At 44.7% G+C, this 23,946-nt stretch overlaps 1 protein-coding gene across 6 annotated transcripts in view; it reads right to left on the bottom strand.

Annotated features, from left to right (window-relative positions):
* Positions 1–21,546: 21,546 nt before the first annotated feature.
* The window catches only part of NDUFAF6 (NADH:ubiquinone oxidoreductase complex assembly factor 6), a 76,323-nt gene continuing 73,923 nt past the window's right edge, over positions 21,547–23,946 (bottom strand). For all 6 annotated transcript variants that reach the window (XM_081117145.1, XM_081117140.1, XM_081117141.1 and 3 more), the window contains 2 exons: positions 23,794–23,850; positions 21,547–22,661 (listed from right to left, as the gene is read on the bottom strand). In XM_081117145.1, the coding sequence (XP_080973271.1) occupies positions 22,533–22,661; positions 23,794–23,850 (186 nt within the window). In that variant the 3' untranslated portion in view covers positions 21,547–22,532. The remainder of the gene's footprint in view (positions 22,662–23,793; positions 23,851–23,946) is intronic.

Here is a 23,946-nt window from a genome sequence, read left to right as displayed (position 1 = left end):
AGACCTGGATTCTAATCTTAGCTCAGGCACTGAGTAAAGGTTTCACACAAATGACAGATGAAGGAAGGGGGCGGGGATAGGAAGGAGGCAGCGGCTTTGGCTGCAGTGCAGCAACAGCAGCAAGCCTTACTTGCCTACAAATTAATTTTTAATCAAACTTTTGACTGTCTTAATAAGAATCAGGATTTTAAAATCTGTGTTCCTGCTAAACTGAGACTTTACAGAAAATGTAAAAGTAAAGGGAGAAACACACAGGAAAGTAGGGAAAGAAGAGGTAACAACAAAAACTATCCAAGAGGTACACCCTCCCTGAGCACAGGAGTAAGCATTAGAGCAAACTACATGCCCTCCCAATGCAGCTAAGTCAAAATGAACAATTATTCCGAGTGCCTACCATATGCAAAGAACAAGACAGTTCTTAATCTTTAAAATTCTATAGTTCAGTAAGTACGATAATTGAGAAATTCTAGGTAAGACTTTCAATAAAATATTATGCTGATACAGAAAAAATACTTGAAAGTTTAGCAAATTAAATTTAGAATGTTAGCAAATTTTACTTATTCCATCAATAAGACAAAGATTTTTCCTGCTCTTTCCACTAGGATTTCTGCCACTGTGGCAAACCAACTACATAATATATATTGTATAAATTAACAGTGATAAAGGAAACAGGTTCATTTCTTGGAGGGGAAACCCCCAAGCTTTTACATTTTAATTTTAAACTCATGTAAAGGTGGACTGAGGAGAACTGAAACATCAAAACTTTGAATCACATTTAGTGAGAAGCGAGAGTAATTTTTAAATCTCTCCTAGGCATCAAATATGCTTATTACTGAAAAGTAGACTCAAATGCGTTGTTCTACAGTCTTAGCCATAAAAGGAAAAAGTAAGCTATTTTCCCATGGTTTCATAGCTAGTTTTTGTAAGAATGCATGTTCTTTCCATTATATTTTGCTACCTTCAGAAATAAATATTCTAGGAATACTTCACTCATGTGGACTTTATTATGTATATGGGGAGAGCCACTGATAAATAAGAGAAAAAATTTAAAAGCATATGGTAATAAGTATAAAATATGCCCAAAATAATTCTTCAAATGCTAAAAGAAGTGAGAAGTAAAACTGATTAATTTAGGGTGTCAGTACAGGCAGTTTCAAACAGGTTAGACTTGATAGAGAAACTCACTATGGTATAAGAACAACAAATCACAGCTGAGGATTTTAGAAAATTAATTTGGAAAACCAGAACAGCCCATTGGGAGTTACAAATGGTCTATCTTTAGAAAGGTAGAAGAGAGGTTAAGAATATGGCCCTCAAGTTTTAACAAGTCCTCTCTCTAGTCTTAGCATTGAAATCATACCACACGAGGCAAAATAAATATTCTTCAACTACAACTATGACCAGGTAACTCTCTATTCAAAATCCAAAGGTTCCCTGGCTAATCCAACCAAATCCAAAATCCTTAACCTGGTATTCAACGCCCTTCACAGCCAAGCCCCAGCCTGCCCCGGTCTCTCGTTCCAGTTTTACCTCTTTCTCTATGTTCTCTTTGTTACAGTCAGACCAGACTACTAGTGATTCCCCAGAATATGCTCTAGCCTTCCTCCTCCCCTACCTCTGGGTGAGTATGTCCCCCCTCTTCTGCTATTCTGAAATCTTACCTGTCCTTCAACATGCAGGCAGTTCAGTAGCCTTACGGCCAGATAGTTTCGTCTTTAAACCCTCAAACCATTTTATCCGCACCACTTTATGGCATTTACATTCTATTACGTTTTACAAAGACACGTGTACCTGCTTATTCCCAACAGATCTGAAGTTTCCTGAAAACAAGATTATTTCCAACAACTTTGTATTCCCAACAGCACCTACAAAAATATCTGCATGTACACGCCAGCAAGGTGCACTGAGCTGTATACAGCCGCAACTTCTCCAACTGGAGTTTCACAAAAAACATATACTTTATTTTTGAGATCTATACTAATTTTCACAGGAAACAGGAACCACACCCCAAACTTCAATTGCTTCACCAGACCTAGAGATTTTAAATTTACAAGCAAGGTTCTGGCCCATTTAACTATAGTATCTAATTATGAATTCTAAGTATTGAGCACAACAGATCTTGCTTTTAAGAAAATCTCAATCTCTTGGTAATATATAAAAATGAGTTTTTCGCTTGCCAAAAAGCACAGCTGTTTAGCCGGCAAATAAAAAATGTGCGCATATTTTCATCAACAAAATTCAGATAAAAAAATGCATCATTTCAAAAAGAATTGTATAGGGGCAGCTGTCAGTGGTGACAGCTGTTAGAAACCACTGTATAATATTTGAAAAATAAAGCTGGCAAAGCTCAACTAAAATACTACTGTGGAACCAGTTATCCCATCAAATCCCTAACAAACTTTCTTTAGTATTTTCTCAAGGCAGTTACACAATCTGCTCACTACATTTTTAAGGCTTTATGCTTTGTGTTAGAAAGAAAAGAGAATGAACCAGGCCCTGGGAATTAAGACATATACCACAAGGTTTTAATACAAAGCACAACGAGGTAAATATGACAATAAAAGCATTAATAAAGTGGTAAGCAAGCTAAAAAGGAAAGAGTCAAGGCATGGCTTGGAGAACATAGTATCTGAACACTTGAAAAAGCTTGTGAACAATAACTGGGACTTTAAAAGGCAAAAAAATGCAAGTAAAGGCACAAAGCTCTGCAGGTAAAAATGTGCTATTAAAAAAAAAAAGTCACATGTACAGCTGCAGTAGAGGCTGGAGGAAATTATTTAGTAGAAAAACCTGAAAGAAAAAAATAAGACAAGAGATCTGGCTTGTTCCTGAGAGTTCTTCCTGAAGCTTTTGGAAGGAGTGGCCTGATTTGATCTGGATTTTTTTAATGAAAGGGAGAGTCTGAAAGCAGAACCCAGTTGAAAAATTATTGCAAAAGTAAAGGGAAAGTTGATGAGAGTCTGAGGTTTACAACAGAAGACTAGGTTAAATTCAGAATTGCCCTGACTAAATATAGAATAAAGCTGAAATTAAATCCCCAGGTTTTCAGTCTCAGCAATACGGAAGTTAGTAAAAACAGTAATAATGTTCAATGACTTTCAAGTAGAACACATTTACTAGCCACTTACTCTCAACAAAGTAGTATTAAAAGACAGAAGCATTCAAAACTTAATTTTTGCGAAGGAGAAAGACAGCCATATTCCCAAGTTTATATACACAGGTATACATAATTCACCTATTTATACATTAGCGTGTGTTTCTGTAGGAAAGGATCTGGAAGTAACTGATTGACAAGGAAGGAAAAAAATGAAACGAGAAAGGGGTTCTGGTGGGGCATCCCTGTAGTGTGCTGTGGATGGAGGAATGTAATTAACTCAAATGCATGACCTCAAAGTCTGAAGGAGAGGAGAAACAAACCAAAAACTTAACTTTTTTTAAATTTAAAGAAATAAAAAGCGATGAAGCCTAGGGCCAAAAGGTTTAGTTGGGAGGTTATTTTGATCAGGGGGAGAATCTAGGAAGACCTCCTAAGTGACTAGGAACTCAAGCTGGGCCTTAAAGCAAAAGTAGCTGGTAGGGGATGATCACATATAAATACATTCCCAGAGAGGAAACAGTTGAGCCCAGGCTGGAGGAGGCAGGGCCAGGAGAAAGTATAGCGGTAGAACAGAAATATGGTAAGATGGGGAAAAGCCAAACTGCAAAGGAAAGCAAGCACCAGGCTGAGGAGTTTAGACTTTATTATACAGACAACAGAAACACAAAGGTTTTTAAATGGGAAAATATTAATCAGTACACGGGACAGACTGCACAGACTATGGAAGCAGCAAAACAGAAGGAAAAAAAACGGTATTACAGCAGTCTCTAAGTGGAAGGTAATGCAAGCCTGAGCCACACTAACTGACAGCAGAAATAAAAGGGGACGGCATAAGTAAGAGTAAGAGATTACTGAGGTACAGCATTTAGGATTTAGGAACCAACCGAATATGTGGCTGACAAGTGAGTGTAAGATGCCTTCAAAGGTTGAAGCATAAGCCACTGGACAGAAGCTAGTTTTGTTTTAGGAGGGAGAAGAAATCAGTTTGAGACATATTTATCTTGATGTACCTTTAGGGTATCCACAAGACAAACATCTGTGACACAGGATGAGCAGGGAGCTCCAGGACAGAAAGAGATTCAGTGTCATCCACGCAGCTGGTTGACGCTAGGGAAGAGAGAAGAGAGCCAACTTGGGGAGCACCTAGTTTAGAAAGTAGGAGAGAAGGGGGGACAGCAGAGCAGCGCACACAGTACATTCTCATGCTTCCACATGCTTCACACGTCTCAGAGCCTAAACAACCTTATTGTGCCAAAAGGTCACAATAAGCGGTGAAACACCTGGGAAAATCTAAAAGTAATGGTAATACATGATAAAATATTTCAGAAAGCACTGCCCTTTGACCTTTCAATTTTTAACCACAGAGATTTGTCCTAATAAACCGGGGGTGGGGTGGGGGTGGGGGGCACTGACTCCAAGAGTGAAAACCAGAACCTAAATTTCTAGCCAGAGAGGAATGGGTGATATAACACAAAAACGCAACATATCGTAACAGAAAACAGTTTACCACATAAAACTTTAAAACTTCAACACTGAGAGGGAAGAAGCATTAAAGAAAAACATTTGCAACATATGACAGAAGGTCAACACTTTAAATACATAAAGGGTTCCTATAAATCAATAAGAAAAAAGGAAAATATCCCCCCCCCCCCAAATGGGTAAGATACAAATGGCAATTTCAAAAGAACAAGTGAAAATGACTAGTAAAGTAGGACAATGCTGGCTCCCCATGCTAATCAAAGAAATAAAAATTAAAATGATGTATTATTCACCTAAAATGTGGGGAAAGGGGACACTCAGTCTTAAGAGTATACGCTGGAACAACTTTTCTAAATACCATTTTTGGTAATATAAGCACTCTGCAAAGTTCACACAACAATTCTATTTCCAAGAATACATGCAAAAAATAATTAAACCACTGTACAAAGTTGTTCACATAAAAAGTTCACTGTAGCTTTGTCTATAATGCTAAAAAGCCAGAAACAACCTAACCATTCAACAACAGAAGACAGGTTAAGTAAATCATGTCATATTCATAGAATGGGTTTTTAGACAGCTTTTGAGAGAACACAGGTTAATATTTAATGTGAAAAAATGTTAAATAAGGAAATATATTAAATAAAGGTTTTTAAACAGCACATATAATAGAAAGCTTTTTTTTTTTTTTTTTTAACTCTAGAAAGATACACACCAAAAATTTAGTACTGGTTATTTCTATGTACTAGGGTGAAATATTTTGATACTACCTAATTATTTTATAATGAACACATATTCTCTCATAAACAAAGAAAAAAGCTTTTAAATTACGTCACAAAATGCAAAGAAGAATGCATAGAAAAATATAAGTGTAATAAGCAAATACAAAGTTACAGGCACAATTAATAAAAACATGAATAAAAATGTCAAAAATTATTCCTATTTTTCCCCAACTATTTAATGCTTAAAAGAAATAAGTATAAAGACTTAAGGTTAGATCCACTTATAAAAATGGATAGGAAAAAAAGAAAAAGTTGATGCAAAAAAGAGAAAACTCACATCATAAAATCTTAATCATTTCAGAAGCAAGTAAGGTCATCTACTAAGAGTCAAGAGCTGGAAGACTGGAGTCAGCAACCTGAATTACGGTGCAAAAGCAACAGAGGGCATGAGTCAACTTTGGGATGAAAAAGGTGTAGAAAGCAACCAACACACAGGTAGCTAGAAAAACAAGTCCCGAACAGTCACCGCAGCTGTGACCTTTTTCAGGGGTGCTAGGCAGGGACAAAGTAAATGGTGACACTTATGAGTTGAGAATTGACTGGCTATAAACAGCAAAGGTCAAGGAGAGGAGGGCTGCACAGTGCGAGTGAGTTCACAGAACGAAAACCAGAGTTCAGGATCCCAAAGAAGGAAGGAAACGAACAACCTGGGAGGGACGGAGGTGACGATGAAGACAAAAAGCTTGTTCATCCAGTGTGATGGAAAACAGAAATACACAGAAACCGCCCTGAATCACCCTCGAGCCACAGAGCTGAGGACGAGAGGTAGTTCTGAGTGAGACAAGGCTAAATGACAGGGTCATCCCACAGGACAGTGCAGAGTGGAGGCCTGACGTGACTGTCACTGTTGCTTTAGCACGTGTGCACCGCACTTCCCTCCACTACAAATACGTCTTTTCTAGCCTGAACGATAGGCATTTGGCTGGCACGTAACCTCTCTCTGCACTTCATTCTACCACAAAATGAAGAGAATAAGGAGATGAGACTGAATTAAATCAATGGTCCTCAACCCCAACTGCACATTAAAATCATGGGTGGGGAAAAAAAAAGGGTAAAACTACCTATTACCCAAACCCAGGAATGCTGATTTATTTGCTCTGGGGTGGAGTTCAGGCATCAGTATTGTTAAGAAGCTACTCAGGGAATTCTAATGTGCAGCCAAGCTGGAGAACTGAACTAAGCATCTCTAAAGGTTACCTCCCTTTCAAAATTTTCAAATTCTATGCTTCTAAATAATTCACTGTCACTCTGTTAATATAACTTACTGAATATCATACACCAGGCACTTCCACAAACATCTTAGTAAATCCTCACAACACTGTGAGGCAAATATTTGTGTCCATTTCACAAATGTGTGCAGTAAAGCTTAGATAAGGGAAGGGACTTGTTCATTCCCAGGACCCACCAGCTTGAGGCCACCAGTTTGTGGCTTATGGATTCACAGAAGAGAAAGTCACCATGGGTGGGGCACAGAATTAACCTCGAATTCTACAGTAATTTCATTACAGAATTACAGAATACCTTCACCTACAGGGGTCTGGCAACTTACAAAACAGCGCTCCGAAAACGTATCTCTGAAGCACTGAAGCACGTTTTATTCAGTTAAGCCCACATGCACACTGCTATTAAGCACACAGCTGGTGTAAAAGCTGGTTGTCAAAGATAAATTTATCAACAGAAAAGCAATTTTTATATGCTTTTCATTAAGCAAGGCAAGATCCTCAGACAACTCTGACAAAACAATAACTGGTCGAAAAATGAGATCTGCTCTGTCAAAGAACTTAAATGTATAAACACAACTCAAAATGTTTAGGCATTAACTCTATTTCCATCCAGTGCAAATAAATTCAACTGTACTTTAAAATTCTGATTATTATGCTTTTGTTGACCCACGGCTTCTTTGCTTATTACATTTCAGTCCATCATCTACTTGGAAATTTCATAAACATTCAAGTCCTGTATCCCTAGGCCAAAATTTGAGTTACCAAGGTAAATTCTCAAAAAAAAAAGGAATTAGAGAATGTTTAACTACTGTGCCCATGGCAAGTGAACTTTAATAAGAAATTCATGAACTATATTTACAAGGAACATACGTGTACTCATCCACCCAAACCTTTCCTGAGCATCTGCTATGTTCTCTGCACACTGGGGTTGGAGAGAAGCAGGTGGGCAACGCGATGCCATGACAGGGCAATGCAGTACCCACTGGGATGCCCTGGGATAAGTGAATTACTGTTGGGGAGAGAAAGGGGTTGGGGTAAACGAGAAGCGGGCAGAAAAGGCTTCAAAAAACATACAGGTGCCAAGTGAATATTTTTAAGAGGAAATTTTTCGGTAAATTGGCTCTCTAGAAAACAAGTATTTACACTGAGAAACTAAATTAAACTCATGAAGAGCAGCGAGACCCAGGAAACAGGGTGGACAGAGACTGCCCCGCAGGAATGAGTTTGGCATTCTACAGAATTATGCTACAGGGAATACGAGGCGTTTCAGGGCCCCAAGACCTGAGTGCAATACCAGTTTGGCTGCTAGATTTGTAAAGTTAGTGAAGTCACCTCATTGCTAGATAATTCTTCATCCAGAAAAACAAGTATGTACAATGGCATTTACTTAACAGTGAAGCAAAACAAAAAGGAATTCTTTTTAAGAAATAAGGAAACTAGCCATCAAATCTGAGCATAAGCTCTAGTTTTACCTATAGAGTAAGAAGAGAGTTTCTTCAAGACACGTTTTAAGGTTTATCCTGTATGGGGTTACTTGTCCTGTCAGTTAATTTAACAGAATTCTAAAGCCAAGATGCTTTTATTTAGAAACAGCGCTTTATATTCATCTACTAGGGTAATTCAAGCTGACTCTCTTGATGCCTCGGTCAGGACACCAGTTTTCTTTTTGGAGGCGATTATACGTGCTTTCCAAATAAGTAACCTAATCCCTTTCACCTCCAGCGCTGTCAGGACCCGAAGGGATTAAAAATAGAAGCCTTCGTCGATACTGAATCAACCCGAGGCCCCCCTAAGCTCCCGGGGGCGGGGAAAGGTGAATGCTCAGACAGGGCGGGCACCTGTGCGGACCCAGAGAGGAAACCCCCGGCCAGGCCAGCGTCGCCCCTGCCCGGGGACCCACACGCGCCTGTGCCCTTCCCCGACGAGCCTCGGCAGCCCCGGGCCCAGGCTCCGCGGGCGGCAGGCACCGGCCCACGCACGGCGGGCGCCCACGGGCTAGGGACGCGCTGTCACCTGCAGCCCGGCGCCGCCCGTCCCGACGCCCTCGCCGCGCCGCTGTCAGGTGCCCGGGGACAGGGCTTCGGGCGGCGCGGGCGGCCCCGCAGGTTTTCAGGGGCGATAAAGTCGGCCAAGACCACGGGACTCCGAGAGTCCACGTAAGTGCCGGGAAAGCGCCTTCGCTTCTACCAGCGCTCACCCCGCGGGGCCATTTTTCGCCCCAAGTCACTTAAAATGCGCTGTTCAAGTTGTCACGGCCCCGATGCCCAGACTCTGCAAACTTTCGGACAGAAAGATGTGGGGGCCGCGGGACGCCCTGGCCACGCCGGGGACCCTCGTCCTCAAGCCCCACAACTTCTGGCCCGACCTCGGGGCGCCCCGAGCGCGCCCGCCCGCCCGCCCCGCGGACCCACAGCCCGGCCGCGGACCCTCCGCGGGGCAGCTCCCGAGCCGGGCGGCGGCGTCCCGCGGGCTGCGCGACCGGCGTGGGCGCCGCGGGGCGGCCCCGGGCGAGGGGAGCGGCCGCGAGCGGCCCGGGAGCGCCCCGTTTCTCACAGACCCCAACATGGCGTCGGCCGCCGCCGCCCGCGACGACGACAGCTCCCCGCGCGGCGGGCGGCCCGGGGCCCGGGGCGAGGCGCCGGAAAGTTTCGCTTCTCCTCCCCCGGCCCGCCAGGCGCCGGCGGCCGACCCCCCGGGCTTCACCTACCCGGCCGGGCGCGGGCGGCGGCGGCAGCCGAGGTCCGACTCCTCCTCGTCCCGAGCGCCGGGCGCGGACTCTGCCGCTCCCCGGCCCGGCCTCCAGGGCGTGTGCGGCCGGCGGCCCGCGCAGCCGGCGCGATCCGGACGCGAAGGGCGGGCGACGGGCGGGCGACGGGCGTAGCCGCTCTCAGGTGACTCCCCCGCCCTCGGCGCGAACCCCGCGCGGCCGCCCGCTGGCCTCCCCGCTGCGCGCGCACCGGCGCGCCACCTCCACACGCCGGGCGCGCGCGCGCGGGCGCGAGCCCCCCCCGCGCGCTCCCCGCCCTTTCCTGCCGGCTCCCCCGCCCCGCCCGCGGGGCTCTGCGCGGCGCCGCGCTCGAGGGGCGGGGCCAGCTCGGAGGCCACGCCCCCGCCGCCTGGCCTGGGATTGGCTCCCCCGCCCGGTGCGGGCCGCGCTGCGGGGCGGTTGGCTGCACGTGCGGCGCCCCGCCTGGCCCGCCCCGCGCGGGCCCCTCCGCTCGGCGGGTCGCGTCCCCGGGGGGCCGCCCGGGCCGCCTCTCCCCGCCACCGAGCGGGCCCCCCAGGAACTCGGGGGCTCTGCAGCCGGAAGGAAAGGCTTTGGATCCCGGTGCCCCAGCGCGGCTGCGTGGACACCGGCGTGCTGCTCCCCACTTAGCGGGGCGGTCCCCGCGTCTTCCCCCAAACTTCCCCTAGAACTCTCGGGTTGAAACCGAGAGAATCGCTACCCGGGTGCCGTGCACAGCCCGCCTCGCCTTCTTGTGTTTTTCTGTTTTGAAGTGCATGGCTTGATTCCCTGCCTTGCATCCCCGGTCCTTCCAAAACTTCTGACGACGCAAAACCGGAGCCGCTGCCGCGCGAACCTGGGAACGGCGAGGGTGACGCGTAAGGCGAAACCAGCCCTTGTGCGTTTGCACAACAGCAGCGGTTTGCTGGGTGCGCTGGTGGGTGCGTGGAGAGACAAGACGGGGAGTTGGGGGTGGGAGGACGTCATACTCCAAACGAAGTGTGTAGGTGGAAATTAGATTTGGGTAAATTCATCTTCCCCATCCATCTCTTTCAGGGATCTCTTACCTTTGTTCGACTGCACTTAAATCAGAGCCGCCGGCCACTGGGCTGTCTGGACGCCTATTTGGGGACCACTGATGTAGAGCCGTGCTGCACATACGATAGCCACTGTAGTTTTTTAAATTAAAAACTCAGATCCTCAGTCACACTGACCACATTTCAAGTACTCAATAGCCACGTGATTAGTGGACAGTGCAGATATAAAACCCTTGCATCACGGCAGGAAGTTCTGTTGTACAGCACTGACATCGCTGAAAGAAACAACGAAACAAGGGACTCGGAGCTCCCCAGGTGCGGTGTTCAAATCAAGAAATAAGATCTCTCTCTGGACCTCACATCTCCTCTGTAAAATGAAGATAACATAGGAAATACCTCCTGGATGGCTGAGGGAAGGAAATGAGAAAACATGTGCAAGTCTCTGGCACAGTGCCTAAAAAATAGAGGAACTTGCAAATGTTAGTACAATTTCAGTTTAAATTAACTGAATTTGAAAAGTCTGAAAGGCAAAGATCTTGTTACTGTCCTTGATTCTAATGGGTAAGTTTATCAGGGATGCTGGTTCTGGAAAAGACAAGAGTGTGGTTAACTTTTGATTCATGCCCATCCCCGTGAGATGGCACTGCCATCCACAAACCTGATGAGTTGTCACCATCTCATCCTCTGTCCCATCTCCTCATTCAACCCCTTTGCCTCCAAAATATTGTAGGGTCAACCTACAAAACACTCCTCCTGTCCCCTGTCCCGTCTGCACAGGACTTTTCAGTGCCTCAGTCCAGCAGAGAGACACTCATTTTTGCCCACAGCCCACTGGTCAGCACCAGGCAAGCTAGGAAGCGTAGTCTTTTGTGCATCTGGAAAGGAGAAAATGATGTCCTGGTGAAAACTGACAAAGTCTACCATGGCCTTATGTTAGTTTCACTTTTCAGTTGTGAAATATTGGAATCATAGAACCCCGGGACTGCTGGCAGCCATGTCAGGACCATGAAGGAAGTCTGCCCTCAGATGCAGCTTACATAGTGGAATCCAGAACAGAGAGAGGAAGAGAAACGAGACCTTGACATCATCCAGCCTTATCTATAGCCTGAACCATCTCTGGTCTTTTTAGGTGAAATGATGAACTCCCTTTATTGCTTAAGTCAGTGTAAGTTGGGTTTTCTGTTGATTTCAACAGAGACTCCTAATTCATAATACTAACACTCGGATCCAGCCACCTTGAGTCACTTTTGTTTCTCTAAAATACATTTATTTTTATTTCAAAATAAGCTGAAACTCATCCCAAAATGTATTGAGCAAAGTCCCCATAAAAAAGGCATGATCCAGGCCTTTGTTGTCATGGCTGAAGAGCAAAATTACCAACTGCAGCATCCAGGAAAGCTTTTAAAAACTGAGAACACAGCAGCTGTTGAGGAGTGCCGTTCCTTATGTGTTAACTTGTAGATATCGGTCATTTTAGGGCATCTGCCTGGATAAATGGATCAGCTCTCTGAGGTCCAAGCTCTCATCTCAAAACTATCTGCTGAACAATCAGGTTGGGTGCCACTGAGAAGAAACCTTGGCACAGTGTCAAGACCCTCAACTGAAGCCTAACAACTCCTGTATGGAAAGCATGTGGATAGAGAAACTCCTGTTGAGTCAAAGTTATGCTTCTAACTTCCTGATGTGGTCATAAGAATGGGGAAGTGTGTTCCCCTCTGAGCACATGCAACACAGCTCCAAACAGTGTGGCTAAGTCAACTGGAAAGGGTTGCAAGCGAACATAAAAGGGGGAAATGGACAAACATTTTCAATCAGGGGAGCCAGGCTCTCCCTTCCCTTCGTCTTATAATTCTCTCACCATATCTAAACCACTAGAGAAGCCTCCAAGAAAAGTGACATAACATTTAAAAGTAGCCAAGGGAGACCTTCCAGAAACAGTGTAGTGAATGAAAATTGGTCGTCTCAGTCATACCAATTCATCTTTTCTTTCATATATATATTTTTCTTTTCTCCTTCATCCCTCTTGGCATTGAGAAAAACTGAGGTAGGTGTTCAAGACGAATTTTTTAGACTTCAGTAGCAAGGATGGATGAAGTAGATCTATCAGACATAAAAAACAAACAAGCTGAAGACTTGGCCATTTGGCAAAATGGGCACACAATTTGATAAGCCCCTCAAATGCAAGGCTATCTCTTTTTTTTAATCCCCACCTGAGGATATTTTTCCATTGCTTTTCAGAGAGAGTGGGAGAAAGACAGAGAGAGAAACATCAATATGAAACACATCGATTGATCGAGCCTGCAACCAACGTATGTGCCCTTGGCTGGAGTCAAACCTGGGACCCTTCAGTCCACAGGCCAACACTCTAACCACTGAGCCAAACCAGCTAAGGGCATGCAAGCCTTTCTTGTTATACACTTTTACTTATTGCAAATCTCAGAAGAACATTTGTATTAGCTTATTTGTAATTTCAGGTGTAAGTTGAAGCACTAGTGTCAAAGTTAAGTTTTATAAATCTCCACGATATTAAAGAAAACCATGTATGCCTTTTTTGTTTGATCTCACAGGAAGAAAAAAAAGTAGGTAAAAACATAACTATCACCTGTGTACACTGCGTGAAAGAAGGCACTTGTAGAACAGTGGTAGAGAATATAAAGTCAGCAAATGACTCATAAGTACAGGCGCTGAAATAGCTCAGCTTTGCATGTGTGTGAGAGATCTGCCAACGACCAATGGGGTAGAACAATGAATCACTTGGGACTAGATTTATTTAAAAGTTCCAGTAAAGCACACCGACATTTGTGGTCCCAGAAATGCCACTTCCTTTCAGCAAGCATGGCTGTCAGCATACAGGGGACAGGCAAGGAGGTCAGCTACTGGTAAGCTCCATGGCACCAGCCCCCTAACTTTATCTTCCCCCTGCCTGTCTGGGGAGCACAGGTATTCAGTGCTTAAGCCCCAGGGGCCGGGCCTCTGGCTGAGGTAGGTCTCTGATTCCCCTTTCTTCTTCTGGCCTCAGGCTGCTGAGGGCTCTTCCCTCTTTCAAGCCAATACCACCTGGCTTCTCCCTTCCCAGGCTAGAGATACAGGTTCGCTTGTTTTACCTGGTCTCTGCTCCTGCCTCACACAGCACACGTCCTCTCCATGCCAAGACTTCACTGCCGGTCAGTTCAGGTAAGCGGGCAGGGAAAGATCAGCAAGTGTGGGGAAGCCTCAGGGCTCAAGAAGGACCTTTCTGGGTCCTGGCTATGAGACAGGCTAGTAAGCCAGGGCCAGTGGAATAGGGAAACTGAGACAGTTAAACAGCAGTTTGCCGCCATCCAGGAAATCTAGATGCCAGGCAGTTTGCAGCCACCTGGTAAATCCTACTTTCCCTAAACCAGGGACACTTAAGAGTAAGTGGTTTGCACTTCTCCCCAACCAGAGGGTAAATGGCTTAAATCACCCTACTCAGGGAAACAGCAGAAATCCAACTAGTGCCATTTGCCAACCACACCCAAAGACAGATGAAGTTAAGAGGATAAGCCTCATTTTGGCACCAGCTTAAAGTTGATGATATTCTATTGATCCAGCCCTAAGACCTCCCCTAAACACCCAGCCTTTAAAACTACTCAAAACGAAGGTCCAGCATGCACTCTCCCTCCCAGGAGCATGCCTAAGCCTTCCCTACCTTTCTTCCCGCGCCCCCAGGCATGCACCTCCTAAACTCTGAGGGACTCCACGATGCTTACAACCAGGGCAGCAACGGGCCGCGGCAGTTAGTCCCAGGCAAACCGCCTGAGCTTGTCCCCAAGGCCCCCTTTTCTCTGACTTCTTTGTGAGCCAGAGCAGCCCATCCCAGGCTCATTTCCCCAGGCCTTTCTTGTTTCACGTCTCCAGCTTTAATAAACATCCTCTAAAATTCACCTGGACTCGTGCTGTGAAATTTTTCCTGCATTAAGTCGAGAACCCACACACTACCAGCTGGCCCTAGGCAGACCTACTCAGGGCCAGGTCCCCTTTCAGCTAAAACCCCTGACTCCTGGAAGACCCCGGGCCTCTGCATACTCTGAGTTCTCAGTACTGGATTGTATCATGAGCATGGAGCTCACCTCTCTCTGGCACTTGCTTGACCTGTGTGACCTTGGGCACGTTTGACAGGGAGGCATGTAGTTGACTCGCCCCTACCTCCAGGGGTAGGATAACTCAGGGCTAGTTGATCAGAGCAACAGAGCCACCTGGATACTGTGATTAGTCCAGAAATAAACATGCGGAACAAGCTGGACAAACTAGAGTCAGTTAAACTTAATCTGGTACAATATTAAGGGAGAGAAGTACTCTCTTCCCAGTGAAGTCACCAAAAGGAAGGGATAAAAGCCTGGGACTGCTGACAGCCACCTTCCCACCATAAGGAAGGTGCATGGAGCCTAAAGCGGGAAAGGGAATGTAAAGGTTTGTGTCCATTTTCAATTGATTGCCTCTCAGCTCAAAACTTTCAATTGATTGCCCTCTATTGTCTACTCTGTAAAAATGCAGTAGGCCCTTAAGTACTTTTTTCTTTATTAGACGCCATGATGTTATACTTTGTCAGTAGAGAGCACTGGAGACACGTGGCCCAAGAAAAGGGTCTCACTCCCTGGTTCTAGCCTGTTCAATGGGAATGCCCGCCACTCTTCCAGTGTCTGGCTCCTTCAGTGCCAGCAGCACCTAGCAGCCAGCAGCTCATCCTGGCACCTCCCTCAGGTAAGCGTCCTAGAGGATGGATTCCCAACACGTTCCAGGGGGCAGGTCTTCAGCAAATTTCACTGCAATGCTGTGACAGTGACTGGTTTGTCAATCAGTAAGCCCCAGCTATGCCCTCTCCAACAGGTCCGCATCTCAGCTCGGGGTGGGGGTATGGGAATGCTTGGCTCTTTATTTTTTATTTAAAAAAATTTTAAAAAATATGTCTTTATTGATTTCAGAGGGAGGAAGGGAGAGGAAGATAGAAACATCAATTATGAGAGTCATCGATCGGTTGCCTCCTGCACGCCCCCTACTGGGGATCGAGCCCGCAACCCGGGCATGTGCCCTGACCCGGAACCAAACTGCGATCTCCTGGATCCTAGGTTGATGCTCAACTACTGAGCCATGCAAGGCGGGCTGCCTGGCTCCTTATATCTGCTGTTCCTGCATTCTTTAGAACTCTTTTCACTTCTTGCTAGCCAAGCCCTTTTAATTCCAATCCCATTAGTTAATAATTCTTTAGGTTAAACTTTGGTGGAATGTTTAACGATAATGTGGCTTCTCCCTTCCTGATGGGACCCTGAAGGACACAGATGGCAAGTGAGACCAGGCCCTGATGGCATTGACTGGGCCAGAAGCCACCTCTTCCTCTGGGCTTTTCAGTTAAGTTGATACTATTTTTTTTCTATACTTAAGCCATTTTGAGTTCGACGTCTGCCTCTGGCAGAATCTCAGTTACATAAACCACAAAAAGAGAAGGAACAATAAATGTTTGCCCATAAAAACGTCATCTTCTTAGAAGGCAGTATGAGAACTATTTACATTTTCATTGTGTGAAAGAAGAATTTGAATGTCATGGTCAATTGGAATTGCAGGACATTAATATAATGTCATCTGATACCAAACAGAACCGACGGGTGAGAGATAAAAATCTCTTCATCATGGGAACGTGAGGAAGAACTTTCCAGCAATTCAGTGGAACAAACTGCCCTGTCCAGTGAGGACCCTGTCCCTGGTAGTGTTGGAAAACAAGAGGTGACAGTCACACTCAGGTATGCTATGGAAGAAATTATTGCATTAGGTAGGAAATGCAACTAAATGACCTATTAAGCCCAGCACGATCGATGTTCGATTCCCAGTCAGAGCACATGCCCGGGTTTTGAGCTCGATCCCCAGTAGGGGGTGTGCAGGAGGCAGCCGATCAATGACTCACTTATCATTGATGTTTCTCTTTCTCTCCCCCTCACCTTTCCTCTTCCTGATATCAATAAAAACATATTAAAAATAATGACCTATTAAGTTCCTCCCACATCTAAAATTCTACTATTAGGTTTGTGGAAATTCCTTAACCCCAATCCCACAAGACAGTCCCAGTTAAGAGAAAACCAGACAAGGGCTACATTGTGCGTCATGTGAATCACTCGGGATTGAACCTTTGGGTGCTGCCAGATGTTATCATTAGATGCAAAGAAAATGGACTAAGTCACCAGATAGGGGTGTTCAAACAGACGTCTCTGCCCTGCTAAGAACACAATGCACAGCATGAAAAACAGGAAAGCAATTCCTGTCAATAAAAATCATTCTGAAAATAAGCATATTAAACACTGAATTTTAATTTGGTTCAAGCATATTTACCTGACTCAGAATTAGATTGCTCAAATGAGTAGGTAAGTCAAAAGTGCTGAGATACGGACTTCACCCAAGGTATGGAGCATTAATCTGGAAGGCAGCCAACATTGATTCTGTTCCTGCTTTTTATAGTGACCTTGGGACAAGGGGACGGGGTGGGGTGGAGGGGAAGTAGAAAAAGAACTTGATTTTGCTGAGCTTTGGCTTATCCAGTAGGAGAATCAAGAAAACAATAGTCACGCCTACATCACAGAGTTTGTGAAAGTTAAACAGGAAATGCCTACAGAAATAGAAAACAATGTATTCGTCATGAATATAATAGGTATTTTTAGTCAGAATCTTTCAATGCAAAAGTTTTGGGGCATAAATTATACTGAAAGCTGCATCTTCCCCAACAACCTCTGAATTAATATAACTTATATTAAAAAAATACCTTTATTGATTTCAGAGAGAGGAAGGGAGAGGGAGAGATAGAAACATCGATGAGAGAGTCATCATTGATGGGCTGCCTCCTGCACGCCACAGCCTGGGGATCGAGCCCGCAACCCGGGCATGTGCCCTGACCGGGAATCAAACTGCAATCTCCTGGATCCTAGGTGGGTGCTCAACCACTAAGCCATGCCGGCCAGGCAGAATTAATATAACTTTTAAAGGTATCCAATTAAAAACTAGTTAGTTCTTACAGGATCAGTTGGATTAACATATACCAAAAAAAACATAGCAAGTGAAACAAAAACCTATAGAAATTCAAAGGCATAATATACTCAGGAAGTCAGAGGCAACTTTACACCTGACAGTACATGGAGTAGTCCTCTGGCCCAAACATTTCAGCAAATCACATCATTTCCTTCTCACTACCAATAATTTCTTCCTTTTCTGTAAGAGGGAAATACCCACCACAGCTCCATCACAGCTTCTGTGGAGCAAAACTTGCTTTCATGTTTAATCACTTGCCTTGTCCTTCTATTTGCTATAGTTCTATTTTGTATGCAGACTGCATCCTGAAGGGGAACTCTTTTTTTAAACCTAATTCTTAGGGAAATCCTCATCCCAGGGATGTTTTGTGATTGCTTCTTTAATCCTTACACAGAGTGAGGGAAGGCAGGAACCGATTAGGAGCCAAGAAGAGTAGGGACTGCCCCGGGATTCAGCCTTTGGAGTCTGGCTCGCCCGGTTGGCTGTCTTCATTTACTTGCACGCAGCCTTGACAATGTGAAGACGAATCAGCTGGAATGTATTCATTTTTTTCTTTCCTTTCCCTTTCTTTTATTTTTTGCTAACTTTATATAATGGAGAATTTTAAAAATTTTCTCTGGAAGTGACAGAGTATGTATATAAATAGATTACAACAGCAAACACATGTAGCATTTTTTTTCCCACATGTAGCATTTATTAAATGCCAGGTGCTCTTCCAAGCGCTTTACAGGTATTAACTTGCTTTATCTTCATGACAATTTTAGGGAGCAGCCCATTTGATGGGTGAAAAATTGAGGCACAGAGAGGTTAAATAACTTGCTAAGGGTCAAACACTAGAAAGCACCAGAGCCAGCACGTAGATCCAAGCTGCCTGGATCCAGAGGCCCTTCCCTTACGACAGAGGTCCCTCAAGGTGCTGGCCCTGGTTGAGTCCCCACTGTGGTAGGTGGCTGATGACTCAAGGAGCCCATGGAGACAAGGCTAACGAAGGGATAGAAGTAAAGTAACTTGCCCCACGCTGCAGCTGGTATGTGGCTGGACAGGTTTCAAAGTTATTGTGTAACATCAAGAACATATTAAACTGCTTTGGGGTATTTGTAAATAAAGTTCTTAGAAGAAGATGTCCAACTATGCGAAAGTGCGTTTTTATTTCTATTATTTACTAATCTTCATCTGAGGATATTTTTTCCATTGCTTTTCAGAGAGAGGGGAAGGGACAGAGAGAGAGAAACATACATGTGAGAGAGAGACATCGACTGGTTGCCTCCCACACACACCCCCACCGGGGCGAGGGATCAAGCCTGCAACCGAGCTACGTGCCCTTGGCTGGAATCGAACTCGGGACCCTTCAGTCCTCAGGCCGACTCTCTAACCACTGAGCTAAACCAGGTAGGGCCGAAAGTGTATTTTTAAAGTAAACCATCATACAAATAAATATAAGGTGGTAGCATTAGTATCGTGTGGCAGTTGAAGGCAGACTTAACCAGCACAGCCCCCACCAGTCAGCCGGCCTTGCAGACTCACACACCACCAAGGGCTGTCTCCAGGGCTTCTGGGCCTGCAGGGGGATTAGATTTTAGAATCTAATAGGTACTTGAGATTACGCACATGAAAGTTTATAAGTTTGATTGATCTTGTTGAGATGCTCTGTGGCTCCATAATGAACTGATTTGTTGCTTGTTGGTTTGCTCTGTCCCTTCCACCAGAATATAAGCTCCATGAGAAGAGCCACCTGTTTACCTTGCTCCTTGCTATAGAACAGGGCCCGTTACACAGCAGGTACTCAACAAATGAACAGTGAGTGAAAGAATAAATGGATGGATGGATGGATGGATGGATGGATGGATGGATGGATGGATGGATGGATGGATTTACCAGCCTTGTTGAGCTGTGAGCTTAGGCAAGAACGAGACTGTGGACAACAGAGAGAAAAGAAGAATCTTGAGGAATTGTGTCATTCAGAGGGCACGAATAGGAGGAGGAAACAGAAAGCCATCGTGGGATGAAGGGCAAACCCAGAAACTGGGGGATCATGAAGGTCAAGAGCTGGGAGGAGTTTAGGAAGCGGTGAGCAACATTGGGAAGCTATGCCGAAAACTTTAGAAGGATGAGAACTGTAAAGACGCTGCTGCATTTGGTCTTCGGGGCTGAAAAAGGTTGCTGTAGAACAGAAGCTAGAGTAGAGTCCCATTTGCACAGGAATCAAGGAGTAATTAGGACACCAGGCAGGAGGTTTTGCAGTAAATGGAAGGAAAGAGAGATGACAACATTGCAGAATGCAAGGTCATTGTTAATCCAGTTAAGTGTCATGTTGTCACTTTGTCAATGTCTCAAGTGAGGGCTCCCTCTCTCCTTTGCTCTAAGAAAACAAAAGCAGCCTTGAATTTCACCTGTGCTCCAGTGATGCTTCCGAGAGCTCAAGCTTGGGAATCAGATCCCAGTTCAAGTCCCAGTTCTTCCCGTTACTAGCTGTGTGACTCGGGGAGAAATTACTTAACTTCCTAAATTTTATCATTGGTAAGTGAGGATTCAGTTGGTCACCAAATATTCTTCAGTGCCTACCATGTGCCAGACACTGTTCTAGGGGTGACTTGGCATACCGGTGGTGAACAGATCTCTGCAATTCCAAAAGCACGAAGCCAACAAGATGTGCTCTTCTACTAAGCTCCCACTAAGTGCAACTAAAAACTCTGGACAATACACATAAGACATGAGAAGGCAGACAAGCTAGGGACTTTGGGATCCAAGGCACAACCTGTCGATGAGTCCCTGGGTTTTCTTTGAGTCTCATCTATCCCAGACTTGGAACTGAAGAAGCCGACAACCTGGAAATGCCAAGAGAAGCAGAGGGAAAAATTCCTAACAAAAGCCTATCCTCTCTATCCAAGGGAGCAGCCTAACATGACTGAAAACTTTTATACAGTAACCACTTACTTCAGCTGGAAACCACAGGAAAAAGTCCTACTCCCACCCAGCCAGCAAAAGAGAAGTGGGAGCCTGGACTTCCTGTCTCACTAGGCTGTATCAAAGGGCCCAACTGCAGCCCACACCGCGTGCGCACGCACACACACACTGAGGTGGCATCAGAGAAGGCCACAGAGCTGGACTGTCATCTGAACCTGTCAGTAACAAGGCTCCCGCCCCCTTGGTGTTGGCGGAGAGCACACGGGAGTCTGAACTTTCGCCCACTACCCGGAGGCAGTAAGGCCCCCTCCCTGTGGAGTCAGTGGAGGCCACATGGGCAACAGTCACAAAGCATTCCTGCCCTTCCCAGCTGGGGGTGTTAGTGGATGCCCAGTGGGATCAGAATTTCCACCCCTGTCCAGAAGTAACTAGGAGCCTCTTCCCTCTCCAGTCAACAGAGGCCAACTGGACGTCCACCCCCCCTGCAGCACTCCTCCCTTCCCTTGCCAGACTGCTATCAGAAGAGTCAGTTAGAGCAGAAGGTTTAAGTGAGATCCGGAGCCTCATAACATAATATCCAAAATGTCCCAGTTCCAACTAAAAACCACTCATCACACCAAGAATCAGGAAAATCTCAACTTGAAAGAGAAAAGATCATCAACACCAACACTAACATGACTGAAATGTTAGAACAGTCAAAGATCCTAAAGAAACCATCTTAAAGATGTTTCAACAAGCAATCACAAATATGTGGGAAACATGAAAAACATGAAACTCTCAGCAAAGAATTAGAAAGTCTTAGCACCACAGAAATAGAAGATATAAAGAAACCAATGGAAATAGTAACTAAGGTTTAGAACTCAGTGGGTGGCTTCAACAAAGGCACCCTCTAAAGGGTCTACTCCACACTCGTGTTAGCAGGCACTCCCCTGGGCTCGGGACGCCAGAGACATACAGGGAAAATGGGGTTGTGTGGCTTGCAAGATGGGAGAGTGGAACAGTACAGCAGAGGTGTGAGTGGGCAGGAGACAGATCACTGAAAAGACAGGAAAAGGAAACTGGCATAATCCTGGTCTTGGGAGTCAGAGGATCATTCAGAGTCCAGATCTGCCATCACCAGCAATGCAAACAATTTTGTTTTTGCAATTAGTACGCACTTTATATTTTAATATAGTTTTAAAGATCAAATGAGAACATTGATGAAAGTATATAGCCCAGAGTTTATCAGAGGGAAGATCAACTAGTATACAAGTTTTAAAAAATGCAGTATCCCTTAATGAATGTTCAATATAATTCTGTCCATATAGTTTACATTAATACATTTTGTGAATACAACTTAGTTCATGATCACGATAATGTGGAATGACAGAGTGAAGCAGTGGGGTTAGCAAAAAAGTAAAAGCTTTCAAATCAGCCAGACCTAAAGTCAAATTAGGGGTCTGGCTCTTGAGAGCCAACTGTCTTACCTTAAAGAAGTTATTTTTTATCATCACGGATAAATTTTCACAGGGTTGTAAAGGTGAAATGTTAGGAATAAAATACCCTCAACAGCCCAGCCAGCATGGCTCAGCAGTTGAGAATCAACCTAGAATCCAGGAGATCTTGGTTGATTCCTGGTCAGGGCACATGCCTGGGTTGTGGGCTCAATCCCCAGCAGGGGGTGTGCAGGAAGCAGCCGATCAATGACTCTATCATCTTTCATGTTTCTCTCTCTCTGAAATCAATTAAAAAATATTTTTAAAAAACACCAAAAAAACCATCAACACAGTGACTGACACCCCTCAAGTATTAACTTCACTCTTTGGAACCCCTAAATAAACTCATTTCACAGCTGTACTGGACCCTGAGCTCTGGCTCTCTCCAACTGCAAAGCCAGTACTACTTGAGTCCTGCCCCCTTCTCCAAGGGTGAGGAAGGGAGGAGACCTTTCTTCTCTGCCCTCTGGCGGTGAAGCATGGCTTGCAGCCTAAGCGCTAAGGCTATGCTCCCTCCCCAGGCTATGACTTCACAGGGATGGTAGAGCAGACACTGTCTGGGCTGGTGGTGACAATGACAGTGCCTGTGGCAGAATCTCAGCAGTGTTTTGGCACCCTAGCCCTACAGTAATTTCTCATCAATTCTGTAAGCTACTCACACCCATCCAACAAGTTCATTTTTTCCTTAAGTAAACAGTATCTGCTGTTTGTCAACAGGGACCCTAACTAGTACACTTTGTAAAAGTAATAAAAGTAAAATAATATCAGTGCCATGAAGTTATTTTTAATATCTTCTTCTCCATGACTGAATGTACAAAGATAATGGAAGTAATGTATTCTTCTGCTGTAAAGATGGGTGGAATACATCGAAATTCACTCGCTGAATTTTCTTTAGATAGTCCTCCAGAGCAACCTGGAAAATGGAAAAATGGGCACTGGATCACAGAACAATTAAGTCCTCAACAGAAACTAAAGAGAAATTACAAGTATCAAGGCTATTTTAGTTTCCCTGAGATGGCCTTCTACATATTAAGAATTTAAATGAGAATTTTAAAAGGGAGAGAGAAAATAAAGACATCTTCTAAGAAGTTTCTATTAGGCCAGTAAAACAGGATCATAGAGTTAGTACTAGAAATATCAAGTAAATTCTGATCATAATTTATACCGTTCTGGTCAAAATGTAAAAGATCAGAGAAATTATTGCTTGCCAGGTTTCATTACTAGACTGTAGAATACAAAAGGGGTGCTTCGGTCAAGGGGAATGACCACCACCACAAAATGCACTGTGTCACAAGGAGGAGCTCAAGCTGTTTGTTTCAAAATTATATCGTCAAAAAGTTTAATAGGTCTCCATGCTCTGCTAGAAAATGATTTGCACTCAAGGAGAACACTCACAGGTCCCTACAACTGTAACCCATGGTTCCCCATCACACGAAACTTGACAAAGCTTTCACTGCGATGGGGGAGCAAGGTTAGAAAACACTGACAATGGCAGTGTTCTTTATTTTATAGTTCTCACTTACTTTTACTAATTTATAAATTATTTTATTTCAGTAACTTTCTTATTAAGTAGAGAAGCCACTTAGTTTTGCACTGCACAATTTTAAAGACATGGCTCTCAGTCCATGTGCACAGAACCCCAGAGTTCTTCAGCACAACCTGTGTGAAAATGTTATGAGAATAAGTAACACTCTTATAGCTGTAAGCAGCCTGAAAACCCTACAAGATAGTGCCTCACATGATTCCCATTTTACCTCTGAATATACTGAGAACCATGGCGATTAAGGACCTCAAACTCCCACAGCTGGTAACCGGCAAAGCCGATTCAAAACGATGCAGTCAGTGCTACTGCCAACTGCACTCACCTGCCTCTGGAAAACAGGTATGGCTACCACCAAAAGCGGAATGCAACCAACAAAACACACTGCGCGAGAGAGAAACAAACATAACGCCTCCAAACTAAAGAACCGCATTGGGAGCCTCACACAATAGAGACTTACGCATCTGCTTCATCAATTAAACGGCCTCTCTGTTAATCTACTTACCGTCTGAAGAAAAGCAGGAAACGCTTTCACGGGAACACTTTTGCGGAAGGACCGAGCCTAAAAAGGAAGACAAAGGGAAACGAGCTTGAAATATAAATATTTCTGGAAATAAACACTCCCTCAGAAAGTGAACACAAAGCAACAACAAACGTA

The sequence above is a fragment of the Miniopterus schreibersii genome (genome assembly GCF_964146895.1).
Source record: "Miniopterus schreibersii genome assembly, chromosome: 17".
Classification (NCBI taxonomy): domain Eukaryota; kingdom Metazoa; phylum Chordata; class Mammalia; order Chiroptera; family Miniopteridae; genus Miniopterus; species Miniopterus schreibersii.
This window is presented reverse-complemented; position numbering and strand designations above follow the sequence as displayed.